Source organism: Mustela lutreola, chromosome 10, assembly GCF_030435805.1.
Source record: "Mustela lutreola isolate mMusLut2 chromosome 10, mMusLut2.pri, whole genome shotgun sequence".
Taxonomy (NCBI): domain Eukaryota; kingdom Metazoa; phylum Chordata; class Mammalia; order Carnivora; family Mustelidae; genus Mustela; species Mustela lutreola.
This window is the reverse complement of record NC_081299.1, coordinates 57,477,279-57,492,886: the sequence shown is the minus strand read 5'-3', so window position 1 is coordinate 57,492,886 and position 15,608 is coordinate 57,477,279. Positions and strand designations below refer to the sequence as shown.

At 34.4% G+C, this 15,608-nt stretch overlaps 1 protein-coding gene across 5 annotated transcripts in view; it reads right to left on the bottom strand.

The window, feature by feature from the left end:
• The window catches only part of LRRC7 (leucine rich repeat containing 7), a 573,404-nt gene that overhangs the window by 295,958 nt on the left and 261,838 nt on the right, over nt 1-15,608 (bottom strand). For all 5 annotated transcript variants that reach the window (XM_059138593.1, XM_059138591.1, XM_059138595.1 and 2 more), the window contains exon 4: nt 9,655-9,772. In XM_059138593.1, the coding sequence (XP_058994576.1) occupies nt 9,655-9,772 (118 nt within the window). The remainder of the gene's footprint in view (nt 1-9,654; nt 9,773-15,608) is intronic.

Sequence of the window (15,608 nt, the reverse complement as noted above, 5' to 3'; positions counted from 1 at the left end):
CTAAGAGAAGATGAGGGGAAAGAAACTGTAGATAGAGAATATAGACATTCCCACATAGACTTTGGCTGCAAGGGGGAGGGGGATATTCAGGGAATAGGAGACAAGAAGCTTTCTTTAGAATGGAAAAAATAACAGCATGGGTGTATACTAATTAGGGTCAACAAGCAGAAAAGTAAATCTTAATGATGTAACAGAAAACAAGGAGAATTGCTGAAATGGTATCTATGGGTAGGAAGGAGAAGGTGATTATTCAGTGGAGAGACTGGCTTCAGAGAAGAACAGGAATATTTCATCGGTGCTAACAGGCAGGAGTCAGAGACTGTGGGTGCAGAGGCTTATAGATGGGTAGCTATGATGGTAAGTATCTGGGGGAGTTATCATCTGAGAGCTTTAATTTTTTTAGTGGAGTAGAATCAGTAGCCACAAAGATGGGAGAGAAGGCATGGTAGGAGTTTGAAGGCAGAGGAGAACAAATGAAATAATCACCAAAAGAGGAAACTCAATGGCCTAAGGAAATGTAACATGACATTGGGGAATTGTGTTAAGTCTTCACTTCAGATTTTTGATCACAAATTTAAGTGACATCAGTCAATGTGGTTGAGTGGTTTTTCCAGATCCTTTTAGCAATAGGTGGGGAGTTGGATTCAGCCAGGTTTGTCATTTCACTGAGCAAACAGATGGATATGAAAAGGGAAAGGGTATCAAGGGTATCATGTGATGACTTGCCATAGGATTCAAGCCATGTAAAGAGGGCAAAAGAAAAAAGACAAACAAACAAGGCAAGGTTGGAAAGATATGTCAGAATATTAATTGATTGGTGGTTCTGATAGGTTAAATGATTGGAGTTGTGTAAGAAAGTGATCTGAAAAGAGGATGGAGTTGGAGAATGAGATTCATCAGCTGACATTCAATTTCTTGATATTCCTGACAGTACCTTAATCAGACTAAGGAAAACAATGAAAACTCAGCAAGTGTTTATTAAATTGGATCTAATTATATTTTCACATCAATATTTGAGACAATGAACTAAAATATTTTAGAAATATGGAAAGAAATACTTGAATTTAGTACAGAGGCTTAAGATTCAAAAGTATCTCTTTCTAATAAAACATAATATAAAAGACTTCCTACAAATATCAAATTTTGAATGAGTTAGTGCTCTTTCATATACATTAAAATTTATGTTTATTACTTATAACTTTTGTATGTATCAGTACACATGATAATAGTTGTGGATAGTGCAGGTTGACAAGCTTATTTTCTGAATTTCACAGATATCATCTGTCCAAATGGTTCATTCTGTGATATAAGTGTCATATGCTGATAAAAGACAAAAACAAAATGTTATTTCTTGTCTAAAATAAAGGAGGAAATACATTTATGAGATTTTGATGTTTTCATCTAATATTCATTTTCATTGTGACACTGATTTTTATAATTTTCTTTCAGTTTTGAGAAAACAGGCAGGCTATTTGTATATCTAGTAAACTGGATTAGATTTAGGAGCAGAAAAAAATGGAATTTATTGAGAAAATGTTATAAGTACTTTGTTTTATTTCATCCTCACAACAGTTTTTTAAAGTGGTTTATTACTCCCATTTAACTAATGGAAAAACTGAGCCTCAGAGGCTAGCCAGGATTTGAAACCAGTCCAACCTTATCCCAAATACTATCAAATCTTACCTCTATTAAATTGCCTCCGTCAAAACTAGGATTTAAACTACTTTGAGGTATAAGTCCTAGCTAACCAAGATTGACAGTGTAGGATTTGTAACAAAGCACTCTATGTTGCATTTGTTCCATACATACTCTCTAGGTCAAATACAAACAACCCCACCTTTCTGGAATTCTGAGTTTAGTGCACACTCAGGATTGACTATGCAGCATTTTTACATGGAGCATTGTAAATTGCAATTGTTCTTTAATTACCTTCAGTCAAGTTTCAGATAGTATCAACTTCCTGAAACTGAATTATAGTGGTCAGGAATAAAGTTCCTTATTTCTGATTTTAATATATCTGCAACATGTGCTATAAGCTTAGTTCAGAATATTTGTGTTCTTTATATACTGCTCAACTGATATTTATTACAGGGAAAAAACAGGGGCTACTCAAAATAGGCAAAGTTTAAGTATGAATAAATTATAATGATGTCTGATAATAGAAGGGGAGATGGGGAAAACTACAAAGTTAATAAAAGAATTCTTCATGTCTATCATTCTTATCATGTGTAGAGGTAAGCAGCTACACCTAATGAAAAATTTCAGTTAGACAGCCCATGATGACCTCAAGTCAACCTGGAAAGGTTAAGTTGCATTAATTATACCAATTTAAAGAACATAATGCAATATGAAACATTCTTGGAACAATTTCTAACCAGAATGATTAAAATAAAATACTTTGATATATAAAAGGATAAATTATGATATTATTTTGGAAAAATAGTTTGTGTATAAACCTACATTCCCCAAAGATATTTGATAAATGGGGCAATACTCTACTGAGTAGGAAGTCGTGGTTATAGGGAGATTTCAGAGGGACCAATCTATTGCATATGAGAAAGCCAAAAGCATTCAGCAATTAGGTTAGTTGGGATAAAATGTACAGGTCATTTACACCTTAAAAGAAAGAGAGAAAAAGCAAGAAAAATAAACAGACTGGAATGGTTTGCTTTACCTCTAATCATTCTAGTGAAGAGAATCAAGAACTCAGTAGGAATTCAAGGAGAATCTAAAGGTCTCCTACAAGACTCTGCCTACTTTACTGGCATTATAAAGAGAAAAACCAACGGCAGGTAAGGTGATCAATAATCTGAGACAGTCATACAATTGATTCTGCCTTAGGGATATGTCTGGCAAAAATTTTGAGAAGTCTTTGTGACCTTGACCAACAATGAGTTGATTCACAGAGGAATCAATCTGACTTAGACAAAGTGAATTAAAAAGTGATACCTGTTGTCGCAAATGGCAAGATTTCATTTCTTTTGATGGCTGCATAGTATTCCATTGTGTATATATACCACATCTTCTTGATTGGGAGGGAGACAAACCATAAGTGACTCTTAATCTCACAAAACAAACTGAGGGTTGCTGGGGGGAGGGGGTTTGGGAGAAGGGGGTGGGATTATGGACATTGGGGAGGGTATGTGTTTTGGTGAGTGCTGTGAAGTGTGTAAACCTGGTGATTCACAGACCTGTACCCCTGGGGATAAAAATATATGTTTATAAAAAATAAAAAATTATATTAAAATTTCAAAAAAAAAAAGTGATACCTGATTGCCTCTTCCTTTCTCTCTCTACTTTAGAAACAAACATTATGAAAAACACAACATTCATAATAGCAAAATAAGCTATTTAATAATCTTGCTTCATATTTGACCAATGAATTTTTCCTTCATTATTAATTGAGCACTTTATTAAGCACATACTATGCCTGCATATTGATAGTGGCTATTGAAGATCTAGAAACAATGTATGGTGCAGCAGTTCTTGTTCTCAAGGAGTTTATACTGATGCTGGGAGGGAGTACAGAGTAGTAGAGAGAGGGCTCACATGCATCATTACCAGTTTGATTTTGTTCTCTTAGAATTTTCCAGGAGTTACAGAGACACAGAAGACAGGTTAATCACTCAGCTCAGAAAAGGCTCTGTTGTAACTCGGAAAAGTTATCAGTTCATGTGACAGAGCTCAGAACAGACCTCAGAAGAATGAGGGTGTGAGGGAAGTTCCTTTTTTTAAATTTATATTTAGCTATAATATCAGATTGTAAATGCCATTTCCTGATGATTTAAGTGTTAGTTATACCTGTAAGCATTGCTTATTGATTTTATTTCTTGATGAAGACATAAAAAAACAAGTGAGAAGTCCTGGCATGATTCTGAGAAGGTGGCAAGAAAACAGACCTGGTACTTGTTGCCATCATATCCTCTAATGGAAACACAGGGAGTCAATTCTCATTTTATTTCAACACTATAATCTTGGGTAAAAGTAGACTCTATAGAAAGGAAAGGTAGTCTTACAGTAAGGGAAGAGCTAGTGATTTTCAGATAAATAACACATTAAGAGTGTTGTAAGGGAGCCATTTAATAGGGCAAAATACTAAGCTTTACTCTAAATAGAAGGTCTCATGATTTTCCAGACACAAAAAAGAGTATTTACTGTTAATTGATAACAACTGCGTGGTAACATTTTCTCCCCAGCTCACATAAGGTGACCCAAAATAGATTTCCGTAGGAATTTATATACGTACTACTAGAGTCTCTGTTTCTCCTATGCTCAAATTTTTAAAGATTTTATCATTTAATTGGTTACTCATATCTTCTTTTTCTAGTGTATTTGAGAGAAACTCCCTTTCCTCACTGAATGTTGAGGATATTATCTGTTGTCACTGTTTTGCATGCATTTGGGGAAAGGGCGGAATAATTGGCAAGTCAGTAAAACACATAATAATGCCCTCAACTCTGATTGCCTTTCATTTTAACTAACAATAGTGATTTTGCCCACTATGATGCTGTTCAAATCTGTTCTTGTACAGAAATAAGTTTTAGATGATGAGAGAAAAATCACTTAATTGCTACAGAATTAAGAAGGGCTTTCATGTTAATTCATTTTCATTAAAGTTCTTAAATTACTGTATCAGTCTCTCTGAAGCAATGACAAATCAACAATCAGACTTAAAATTGAACCACTGCCTAATTAAACCTTATCATTCATTGTCTTGCTTTATCATATAAAACAATTTATTATGATTATGTATCAGCTTTACAAACAGGCATAGGCTATTATTCAGAGATCACAATATCATAAAATGCATGGATTTCTGATAAATGGGATTTTTATTTTACTTTGAATTAAGATCTGAGGAATAAATGATAAAAGATCCATTGGCATGGAAGGTGACACATTTATCCATGGATTGCTGCAATGTTAACTTGGTAACGGAAAGACTTAAGAGAGGAAGGGTGATCTACATGCAGCATGAATGTTTCTTTACTTGTCTCTCTCTTCTTTCTGTCCCTTTCTCTTTTTGAATATGTACACATATATCTTATGTAATTCTATACTGCAGTATTAGTAGATCCTTAGTGTATACTCAATAACCAGAGAATATGTAGTTTTAGTTTTTATTATAAACAAAAGGTAGTATTTTAAAAATTGACAATATACTTGGCCACAATGTGAAAGCCAATAAGAGATCTGTATCATCAGACCATCAGACCATGTAGTCTACAATATAGATCAATCAAAATCATGTGATGACTGAAAAAGCTCCAAATATATTAGAATACAAAAATCAACTGAGTAAATTCCAAGAAAGTAGAAGTAGCATGATAAAAATTGCTGCAGTAGGAAGTGGAAAAGTAAAAATAACAATGGAAAATAAACCAACCCATTCAGAGGCAAAAGGTTTATTCGAAAGATTAGTAAAATAGAAAAACTTCTGATTGGATGGATGGTAAAAAAAAAAATGGCATGAGCAAACAATACTATAAACAGAAAGGGAGAAATAGGCACATATATGGTAGAGATTTATAAAATGTGAGAGAAGCCTATGGGCAATGCATGACAATACAATTGAATATCTAAATGATGGAATAGGTAATTTCCTAGGGAAGTATAACTTTTGAAAAAGTAACACAAAAGATATGAAGGTATAAAGATGGGTTAGAAAAAACTGTCATATGCAGAAAATATAATTTTATACATAAAAATTCAAAAGAATCTAGTGGTCATGTATTTAGCACCATGATTGAATGTAAGGTCAAGATATTAAAGTTAGTAATGTTTCTGGGTGCTAGGTGACTCAGCGGCTAAGCACCTGCCTTTGGCTCAGGTCATGATCTCAGGGTCCTGGGATCAAGCCCAGCATCGGCTCCCTTCTCCATGGGGTCTGCTTCTCCCTTTGCCTCTGTTCTGCCCTGTGCTGTGCTCTCTCTCTCACACACACACAAAAATAAATAAATTTTTTTTAAAAGTTAGTAATGTTTCCATATAACATCAACTAAAATTTTAAAAAGTACTTAAAAATGAACACAACATAAAACTAATAAACTACTTAGAAATAACTCTAACAAAATGTGTGCGTCTCTCTTGAAAGAAATCATAAAACCTTGAAAGACACAAAATAAGACCTAGGTAAAGGTAAATAGCATGCTCATAGATTACAACTAGTTCTCTCTGCATAAAAAGGGTCAGGAAATGTTTCTCAGAATAAATGACATCTTAAATGTCTTTTAAAGGTGCCGAAGACTCTAGCTGAGGAGGACAGCAATGGGGAGGAAGGAATATTTGGGGAAGAGAAAACAGTATTTTTCCTTTGTCACAAGTAATTAGGCTGATGCATTTGGGAGCAACAATTCGGTACACCTAAGAATGAAATGGAAGGGGACATGAGTTGGTTAGAGTTGTGGTTAGAGAGGTAGAAGAATGTCATTCACACAAATTGGGTAGATAACTTTTCTGTACATAATAGTTCACTTAAATAAAAATTTTAATATAAAAGAGTATTTTTGAATTATGGGGGGAAATGGTGAATCAAGATGTCGGGTGGCAGAAATGGATATGAAAAGTAAAGATTTGGGGCCATATGGACAATCAAGATCAGACTTAACCCCAGCCTCCAAGTGAATTAGTTTCATCATAAAAGGTCACTTATCAAATTCAAGCACATTTCAAGCAAATTTTTGCCTCGACTGACTAGTACTTTAGTGAGTCACTGTCACAAAATTAAACATTCTACTGTCAGTACCTAAATGCCAATACGGATTACATTCTCACAAAACTTGACTTGTCCACCAGGACTATTCCAACCTTGTCAACTGTGATTCTAACACTGCACTTATTTTTTCCAATCTACTGTTTCTTCCCTTGACAGATTCCTAAAGGATGTATTATGTTCTTTAAGTGACTGTCTAGGTCTCTGCGACAGAACTCAGGGACAGCTTTCTTAGGTATAATTTTGTGAAATGACTGATGTGTCCAAATCTTTTGCTGTTTGTGTAACTTCTATCAATGGCTGATATATCATAATGTTCATCAAACCTTTTGTACTATACTGGGCGCCTGGGTGGCTCAGTGGGTTAAGCCACTGCCTTCGGCTCAGGTCATGATCTCAGGGTCCTGGGATCGAGTCCCGCATCGGGCTCTCTGCTCGGCAGGGAGTCTGCTTCCTCCTCTCTCTCTCTCTGCCTGCCTCTCTGCCTACTTGTGATCTTTCTCTGTCAAATAAATAAATAAAATCTTAAAAAAAAACCCAAAAAAACAAAAAAACCTTTTGTGCTATACTAACTTTGCAGATTGCTTCACCATGTCTAGCACATCTTTTTGCATAGATATTTCCAGAATATAGAGATCATAAGCACAGCAAAAACTCCCTAAAAAATATTCACAAGAACTTCTAAGGATGCTCATGGACTTCTTTCTGAAACAAAGAAGTGTAACTTGCAATTTATTTTCTGGCAATAAATTTCTTGGTGTAAGAGGCCCACTAGGAGACTATTATAAAATAACATGTTTATTAGGAGTTTGTGTTTATTATTTGGGGATGATTTTTTTTTTCTAATCCTCTTAAAAGAAACAGATGTTTATTTACTCAGAATACTCAGCTAAACCTGTCTGAAGACGAATGGATGTGTTATTTTTGGCAACGTGATATCGCTCAGAATTGTAACTTGAAAATAGAATTTGATATGTGAATGTATTTAAATAGGTAAGCAGCATAAGTACAGAAATATCTATCCACACAAATATGTGACCTATAAATCTATTCTTAAAATAAAGGTAGACAATGTCATCTTTCAATGGGTCTAAATCTAGCTGCCATTATCTCTAAGTCAACACATGTTCCTCTTAGAATTGTCTTTCAGAAAACCCTCTATGTGGTAAGTTAGACTGGTGTAGAAAGATGTGTGTGTCCCTGTTTGTACTCTATTGTTTTCTTCAAATGAAATGTTCTCCTTTATTTGGATGCTACTGTGCCTCATTGAATTCCTCAAGCCATAGCCTTTATTGAACTATTCCCTAATAATAAAATAATATTGGAGTATAATTGATACATAAAGAACTACATGTATTTAATGTATACAACTTGATGACTTTGGACATATGCAAATACCAAAGATACCATCATCATAAATAAGATAATAGACATGTCTCAAACCTCCTAGGATTTCCTTCTGTCTCCTTACTATTTTTTTTTTTTTGTGATAAGAACACTGAACATGAAAATTTGCCCTCTTAACAAATTTAGATTTGCACAATATTGTATTGTTAACTATAGACACGATGTTGTAAAATGGATCTCTATAACTTACTTATCCAGCATAAATGAAATTTTATGCCCATTGAAAAACAACTTCCGGGCGCCTGGGTGGCTCAATGGGTTAAGCCGCTGCCTTCGGCTCAGGTCATGATCTCAGGGTCCTGGGATCAAGTCCCGCATCGGGCTCTCTGCTCAGCAGGGAGCCTGCTTCCTCCTCTCTCTCTCTCTGCCTGCCTCTCTGCCTACTTGTGATCTCTCTCTGTCAAATAAAAAAAAAAAAAATTAAAAAAAAAAAAAGAAAAGAAAAACAACTTCCGTTTGTTCTGTTTAGGCTTAGGTATCATTTCTTAGGGTAAATCTTCCCTAGCTACACCAAATGGATTTATTTTACTAGTATACATGGCATTCACTCTAATTGTTTATTTAATCATCCATAATTCCTTGTTTAATATCTAATGCATCTACTAGAATGTAAGTTTCATGAGGGCAGAGGTCTGTTTTCATGCCTATTCCTTTGGCACCAAACATACTACCTGAAAAGTAACACTCACATGTACACACACACACACAGAGTTTAGCCAACTTGCTTAAGAAGGGGTCATGTTTTATATCCTAATTGTGCCTTGACATAATCCTTTATGATTAATCCTTATTCTAATAAAATGAGGAGACACATTCATTTGGAAGGAAATCAAGATTTATGAATATCTGAGGACACAGGAGACTCCCACAAACATTAAAAAGAAAATGTCATCCACAAGAATATCAACATCAGCATCAGCATTTAACAACATCACCACACATGTAAGTTTGGGTCAGAGATATAACAAATATTACTGAACACTTATTATTTTCTAGCCACTGCTCAAGACATTTGAGATAGATATATCCATGACCAAAACAGAAAATTCCTCCTATTCAATAACAGAATTTACATCCTGAGGCAGGAGAAGACAGGCAATAGCCATAATAAATAAGTAAATTCTGCAATACTGAGAAGATGGTCAGTGCTATGGGGAAAATAGAGCAGAGTAAGGGGAATTGGGAGTTCAGTTCCAAGTAGCATGAAAAGGTAGGTCTCATTGAACACATGGAAAAAAATTTTACTCTGATTATGAGGAAAATAAATAGTGTAAAGGTAATAAAATGTCCTAACAAAAGATTAAATCAAATATCTGAATACAGAGAGGAAAAAAGGCCTGAATGAGTCAGGGACTTTAAGTCGAAGGGAGAGAGATTTTCACTTTGGTTTATAGTTTAAGATTTAACTTTTCAACAAAATTAACTCTGAGTTACAATAAAATTGAATAAAAAGTATTATATCATTTACTAAGAGAAAACGAAGCATATTTTTAATTAAAAATTCAAGGTATTTAGAGATAAGATGAGAATCTTACCATTTTTACTGATGTCGAGTTCTTTAAGATTAACTAAACTAGCAATAGTGGTTGGCAGATTTGAAAGATCATTATCAGGAATACTTAGTTTTCTTAGAGCTTGACAGTTGAACAATTGCTGTAAAAGAAAATAATGATTAATTAGATCTCAATTTAGTTAAATCCATTCATACATAAACTCAGTAACAAAATCCAATTCATCTTTATAAATGTGGTAATAAAATGGCCACCTCCCATTTCCGTATTCTCAATTCTTTTCAGAATGCTTCACATACCATCTGCATGTTCATGCCTCACTATTCTCTGCCATCCAAATTCAAAACACAAAGTATTCTACTTTCCCCTTCTGTTTACTATTAATGTAAAATTTGCCCAGTCCTACTGATTTTTTTTCTTTCAAATACTTTCTGGAGTTGTCACTTCCTTTCTATTCCCACAGCTACCACAATAACCCCAGTTCTTCACGTATCACTTCCATTTAATCAAGTTCAACAATTATTTATATAACATTCAAGAACTGCAATAGAGCTGAATATGTGGGCTTATATTTCTTTTGTGTCCCTCTTCACTGCTTCAAGACTCCCTAGCAAATGAAACACTTAACTTTTGATATTGTTAAAAAAAAAATCACTAGCAATTGGTTCTCTTCTGCCATCAGTCCAAAGTGTTAAAATAGGGAAGAGTCAAGTGTTGAACCAATGGTTCTCAAATCCAGCAGGGTTTTAATCATTGCTAAGTGGAGGTGCTTATTTAAAATGCGAATTCTTGGACTTGACCCAAAGAAGTATTGACGAGGCGGATCTGGGATGGGAGTAAAAATCTGCATTTTTAATCAAGCAGTCCAGTGATCTAATTATTTTGATATATGTGTTTCCAGTATTTTGGGGGAATACTTTTTGGGGAAAAATGTTAGATTTTTTAGCTATGTCAATCTTATTTTAAATGCCCAAGATATAAACAGTTGGGACAGAATTTCTTACTCACTTCTGGAAAAATTATCTTAATGGGATCTTTTCTATTTGACATTTCTAATTCTATTTTACTGATTTCCCATAGATAAAGTGTCTGGATCTATGACTGTGCAATTGGCTCACAGTACATCTAACAACCGCTTGTTCTTTCAAGTAATTCACTATTTATAGGCAAAAACAACGTAGTACATAGTTGTTATTTCTTAACTCGTTAGTTTTCTAAAAAGTAGATTGTGCTTATTGCTTATTAAGATAAAATATACAATTTCTTGCTTTTGGTAAGCCATTTTGGCTCCTTACAAAGATGACTTCCAATACTTCACGTAATGCTAGAATTTCAACATGTTATACAGAAGTGTTGCTACCTTTTTTCTTTAATAAAACCTAGAAAAGAGGACTTTGATGGATTGTTTTTCACTAACTACTAAATTTCCCTTTAAAAAATAGAAAAATAGATGTCTATATTTATTGTAGACATTAATTTCAAAGTTTTCTCAGTCTCTATAATTCTCTGAGAACCATTAGATCCACATGCAGTGTGGTTAGTTATAGATTTATAGATTTTAAAAATTCAGTTGACTCATGACTGATGTTGGTAAGACACACTAACAACTCTTTGATCTGATTACTATAGCAATTTTATACAAAATTCAGACAAATAATTTTCAAAATCGTTTTTTTAAAATTCAAGTTTAATCATCAAAAATTAAAAAAAAAGAATTAATTATAGTTCCTGGTTTTGTCAAAGATTAATAATTGACCCTATAGTTGTGGGTTCCCTTTGGGGTGTTCTATTCTGTTCCATTGATTTATGTGTCTGCTTTTGTGCCAGTACTATACTGTCTTGAAGACTACAACTTTGTAATATAACTGGAAGACCAGAATTATGATGCTTCCACTTTTGCTCTTCTTTTTCAAGATTACTTTGGCTTTTTAGGGTCTTTTTTGCCTCTATACAAATTTTAGGATTGTTTGTTCTAATTCTGTGAAAAACACTCTTGGTATTTTGACAGGGATTGCTTTAAATGTGTAGATTGCTTCCATTTTCAATTTCTTTCATCAGTGTTTTACAGTCTTTAGAGTAGAGATCTTTTACCTTTTGGGTTAGGTTTATTCGTAGATAGCTTATGGTTTTTGTTGCAATTGTGAATGGGATCAATTCCTTGATTTCTCTTTCTGCTTCTTCATGATTGATGTATAGAAACACAACTGACTTTTGTATATTGATTTTGTATCCTGAGAATTTTCTGAATTTGTGTATCAGTTCTACCAATTTTTTGATGGTGTCCTTTGGGTTTTCTTTAATGGAAAAAGTTTCTTCAACAAATGGTGTAGGGAAAACTGGACAGCAGCATGGGAAAAAATGAAACAGGACAACTTTCTTACACCATACACAAACGTAAATAAATTCAAAATGGATTAAAGATCTAAATGTAAGACAGGGAACCATTAAAATCCTAAAGGACAACAGAGGCAATAACCTCTTTTACATTGGCCATAACAACTTCTTATTATATATGTCTCCTGAGGCAAGGGAAACAAAAGCAATAATATACTATTGAGACTTTATCAAAATAAAAAGCTTCTGCACAGCAAAGGAAGCAATCAACAAAACTAAAAGGCAACCTTCAGAATGGGGAAGATATTTGCAAATGACATTATGTGATAAAGGGTTTGTATATAAAATATAATAAAAAAAACTTAGTAAACTCAGCAACCCAAAACTAAATGATCCAGTTAAAAAATGGGCAGGAAAAAAAATAGGCAGAAGGCATAGATAAATACTTTTCCCAAAGAAAACATTCAGATGACTAACAGACACATGAAAAGATGACCAACATCACTCATCATCAGGGAAATATAAATCAAAACTACAATGTGATATAGCCTCACACCAGTCAGAATGGCTAACAGCACAAGAAACACAGGTTTTGCAAGGATGTGGCAAAAGGGGGAAACCTCTTGCACAATTGCTGGTAATGCAAACTGTGCAGCCACTCTGGAAAACAGTAGGAGGTTCCTCAAAAAGTTAAAAATATAACCACCCTAGGATCTAGCAATTGCATTACTAAGCATTTACCCAAATGATAAAAAAATATTAATTTGTAGGGATACATGCAACCTGATGTTTGTAGTAGCATTATCAACAATAGTCAAATTATAAAAGGAGTCAAATATAAAAATGTCCTTTGATTGAAGAATGGATAAAGAAGATGCAATGTCTACACACACACACACACACACACTATAATATTACCAGCCATCAAAAAGAATGAATTGAAATCTCGCCATTTGTAAATGATGTGGATGGAGCTGGAGACTATTATGCTAAGCAAAGTAAGTCAGTCAGAGAGAGACAAATACCATACGATTTGTGGAATTTAAGAAACAAAATAAATGAACATAGCATGGGGGAGGGGGAAGAGAGAAAGGGAAACCAAGAAACACACTCTTAATTATAGAGAACAAACTTATGGTTACTGGAAGGGAGGTAGGTGGGAGGATGGGTTAAATGGGTGATGGGGATTAAAGAAGGCACTTGTGATGAGCACTGGGTGTTGTATGTAAGTGATGAATCACTGATTTCTATATCTGAAACTAATTTACACTGTATGTTAACTAGCTGGAACTTAAATAAAAACTTGGAAAAAATGAAATTAAGGAAAAAGAACTAATAGAGATTTCTATATTCTCCTCCAATTTTATTTTATTTTATTTTTTTAAAGGATTTTACTTATTTATTTGGGAGAGTAAGAATGTGAGCATAAGTTGAGGGGAGGGGCATAGGGAGAGACAAATAGACTCCCCGCTGAGCGGGGACCATGATACGGCCTTGATCCCAGTATCCTGGGATCATGACCTTAACCAAAGGCAGACACTTAACTGACTGAACCATCCAGGCACTCCAATTCTTCTCCAATTTTAAATTAAGTTATTCAGCAACAAAAGGTATGGAAACTTCTGAACACCCTATTACATGGACAATCTAAGACTCCTGTGGTATAGAGGCTAAGAGCATGGCATTAGGAATCAGCTTGATGTGGGTTCAATTCCCATGCATCTAGTTATTATATTAGCTGTGTGATCTTGGGCAAGTTACCTAACGTCTCTGGACTTGTGAATTTCCTCACTTGTAAAAACGGGAAAAATAACATTCTCTAACTTGAAGGGTACTGGGATGATTCAATGGGTTATTTATTCATATTCAAATATTCACATTCAAATATCTCATCAGTTTTAAGTACTGCATTTTTTTCACATATTAACATCTTTGATATTTGGAATGACACATATAATCAAGAGCAAGTTATAATTTGGGGGGTTCCTGGGTGGCTCAGTTGGTTAAGTGTTCAACTTTTGGTTTCATCTCAGGTCATGAACTCAGGATTGTGAGATCAAGCCCCAAGTCCTGCTCTGTTCTCACCACAGAGTTCTCTTGAGATTCTCTCTCTCCTCTTCCTCTCTCCTTCCTTGTACCCTCTCCCTAAATAAACAAATAAAATATTCAAAAAAAAAAAAAAGCCATCAAAGATGGCTTTTAAGGAGTGTATCCTTTAAGGAATGCAAACTTTTAAGGAGTGTATCTTCCTTAGTGGTACAATAATGACCTGTCTTATAATCAGTAACCTTGGAATTAATGAAATGAATTACTTGTAAAAGTTTGGCACATAATGAGAACTAATAACTGTTGGCTATTCTGAATATTTATATACACAAATACAGAGGCACACCTATGCAGTAATCTATTTCTTATTTTTCTTTTTAAAAAATATTTTATTTATTTATTTGGCAGAGATAAAGACAGAAAGAGAACACAAGCAGGGAGAACGGCAGGCAGAGGCAGAGGGAGGATCAGGCTCCTTGATGAGCACAGAGCCCAATGCAGGTCTTGGTCCCAGGACCCCTGGGGCCATGACTTGAGCTGAAGTCAGGCACTCAAGAGCCCCTATATCTTATTTTTCTAGATGATGAGGTCTTTGAAGCTGGGAGTCAAGTCTAATTCATTTTGGCATTAACTTGTTTCACCTCTGCACGTGCCAAAGTGGCTAGCACCATATCTTGAACATAGTGTATGCTGCATAGGTATCTTTGGAAGTATACTTAGATAAGTCAAGGGAAAATGAGGACAGTGATAGATTCCAGCTGAGAGTGGTACTTCACTGAACTGGAAGTTTCATATAGGTAAACAATCTCAGTGGAATTTAAATTTCCTAAACAAAGCAGTGAACTTTGAATATGAGTCATGATGTCTAAAAATTGGCAAAGAAATTAAGAAAGCATTTTAATGATTCTTTCAAGATTCAAGCTTTGAATGAAAATGAAATAAAGAAAGATTATGAACTAGCTGTGATTCTTTCATATAGTACAAAACAGCAAATATAATTAATAGCTAATTAGAGTAAGACTGTTAATGGTAATGGTTATCCTGTCTTTCATTTGCTAATGATATTTCACATTTCAAAAACATCAAAACTATTTTGAGTCTTAAAATATTTTGTACTGAGGTATTCTCTTTCATGGGTGAAAGGAAATGATTTAACTCTGACAGAAATTGGTTTTAGAAGAGTATGCAATTTAAATTGCCGACTCCAGAAAGCAATGGTTAGATATTTTCTAAGGAGCTGCCACAGAAGATAAAGGCCTGAGTGAGGAAAATAAAACATATTTAGACCCCAAAATGTATATTCCAAGAGGTATATTATTCATTTATTCATGGAACCATGAGTTGATATTTGTTGCAAATGAGATACTATGCTAAGTGCAAGGGACAAAAAGTGAGTAAGACACAGCCACTGAGTTCAGATTGCTTACAGTTTAATATTTATACACTCAATTAATTGCAATGTGAAAAAAGATGCCATGAAGATAAATAACAGGTGTTATGTAAACACAAAATTAAGATATCTGAACCAAATGATGTGGAGGATAGCAGTGGGGTGGATTCATGAAAGTATACCTAGAAGGGGGGATTAAAAAATGAAT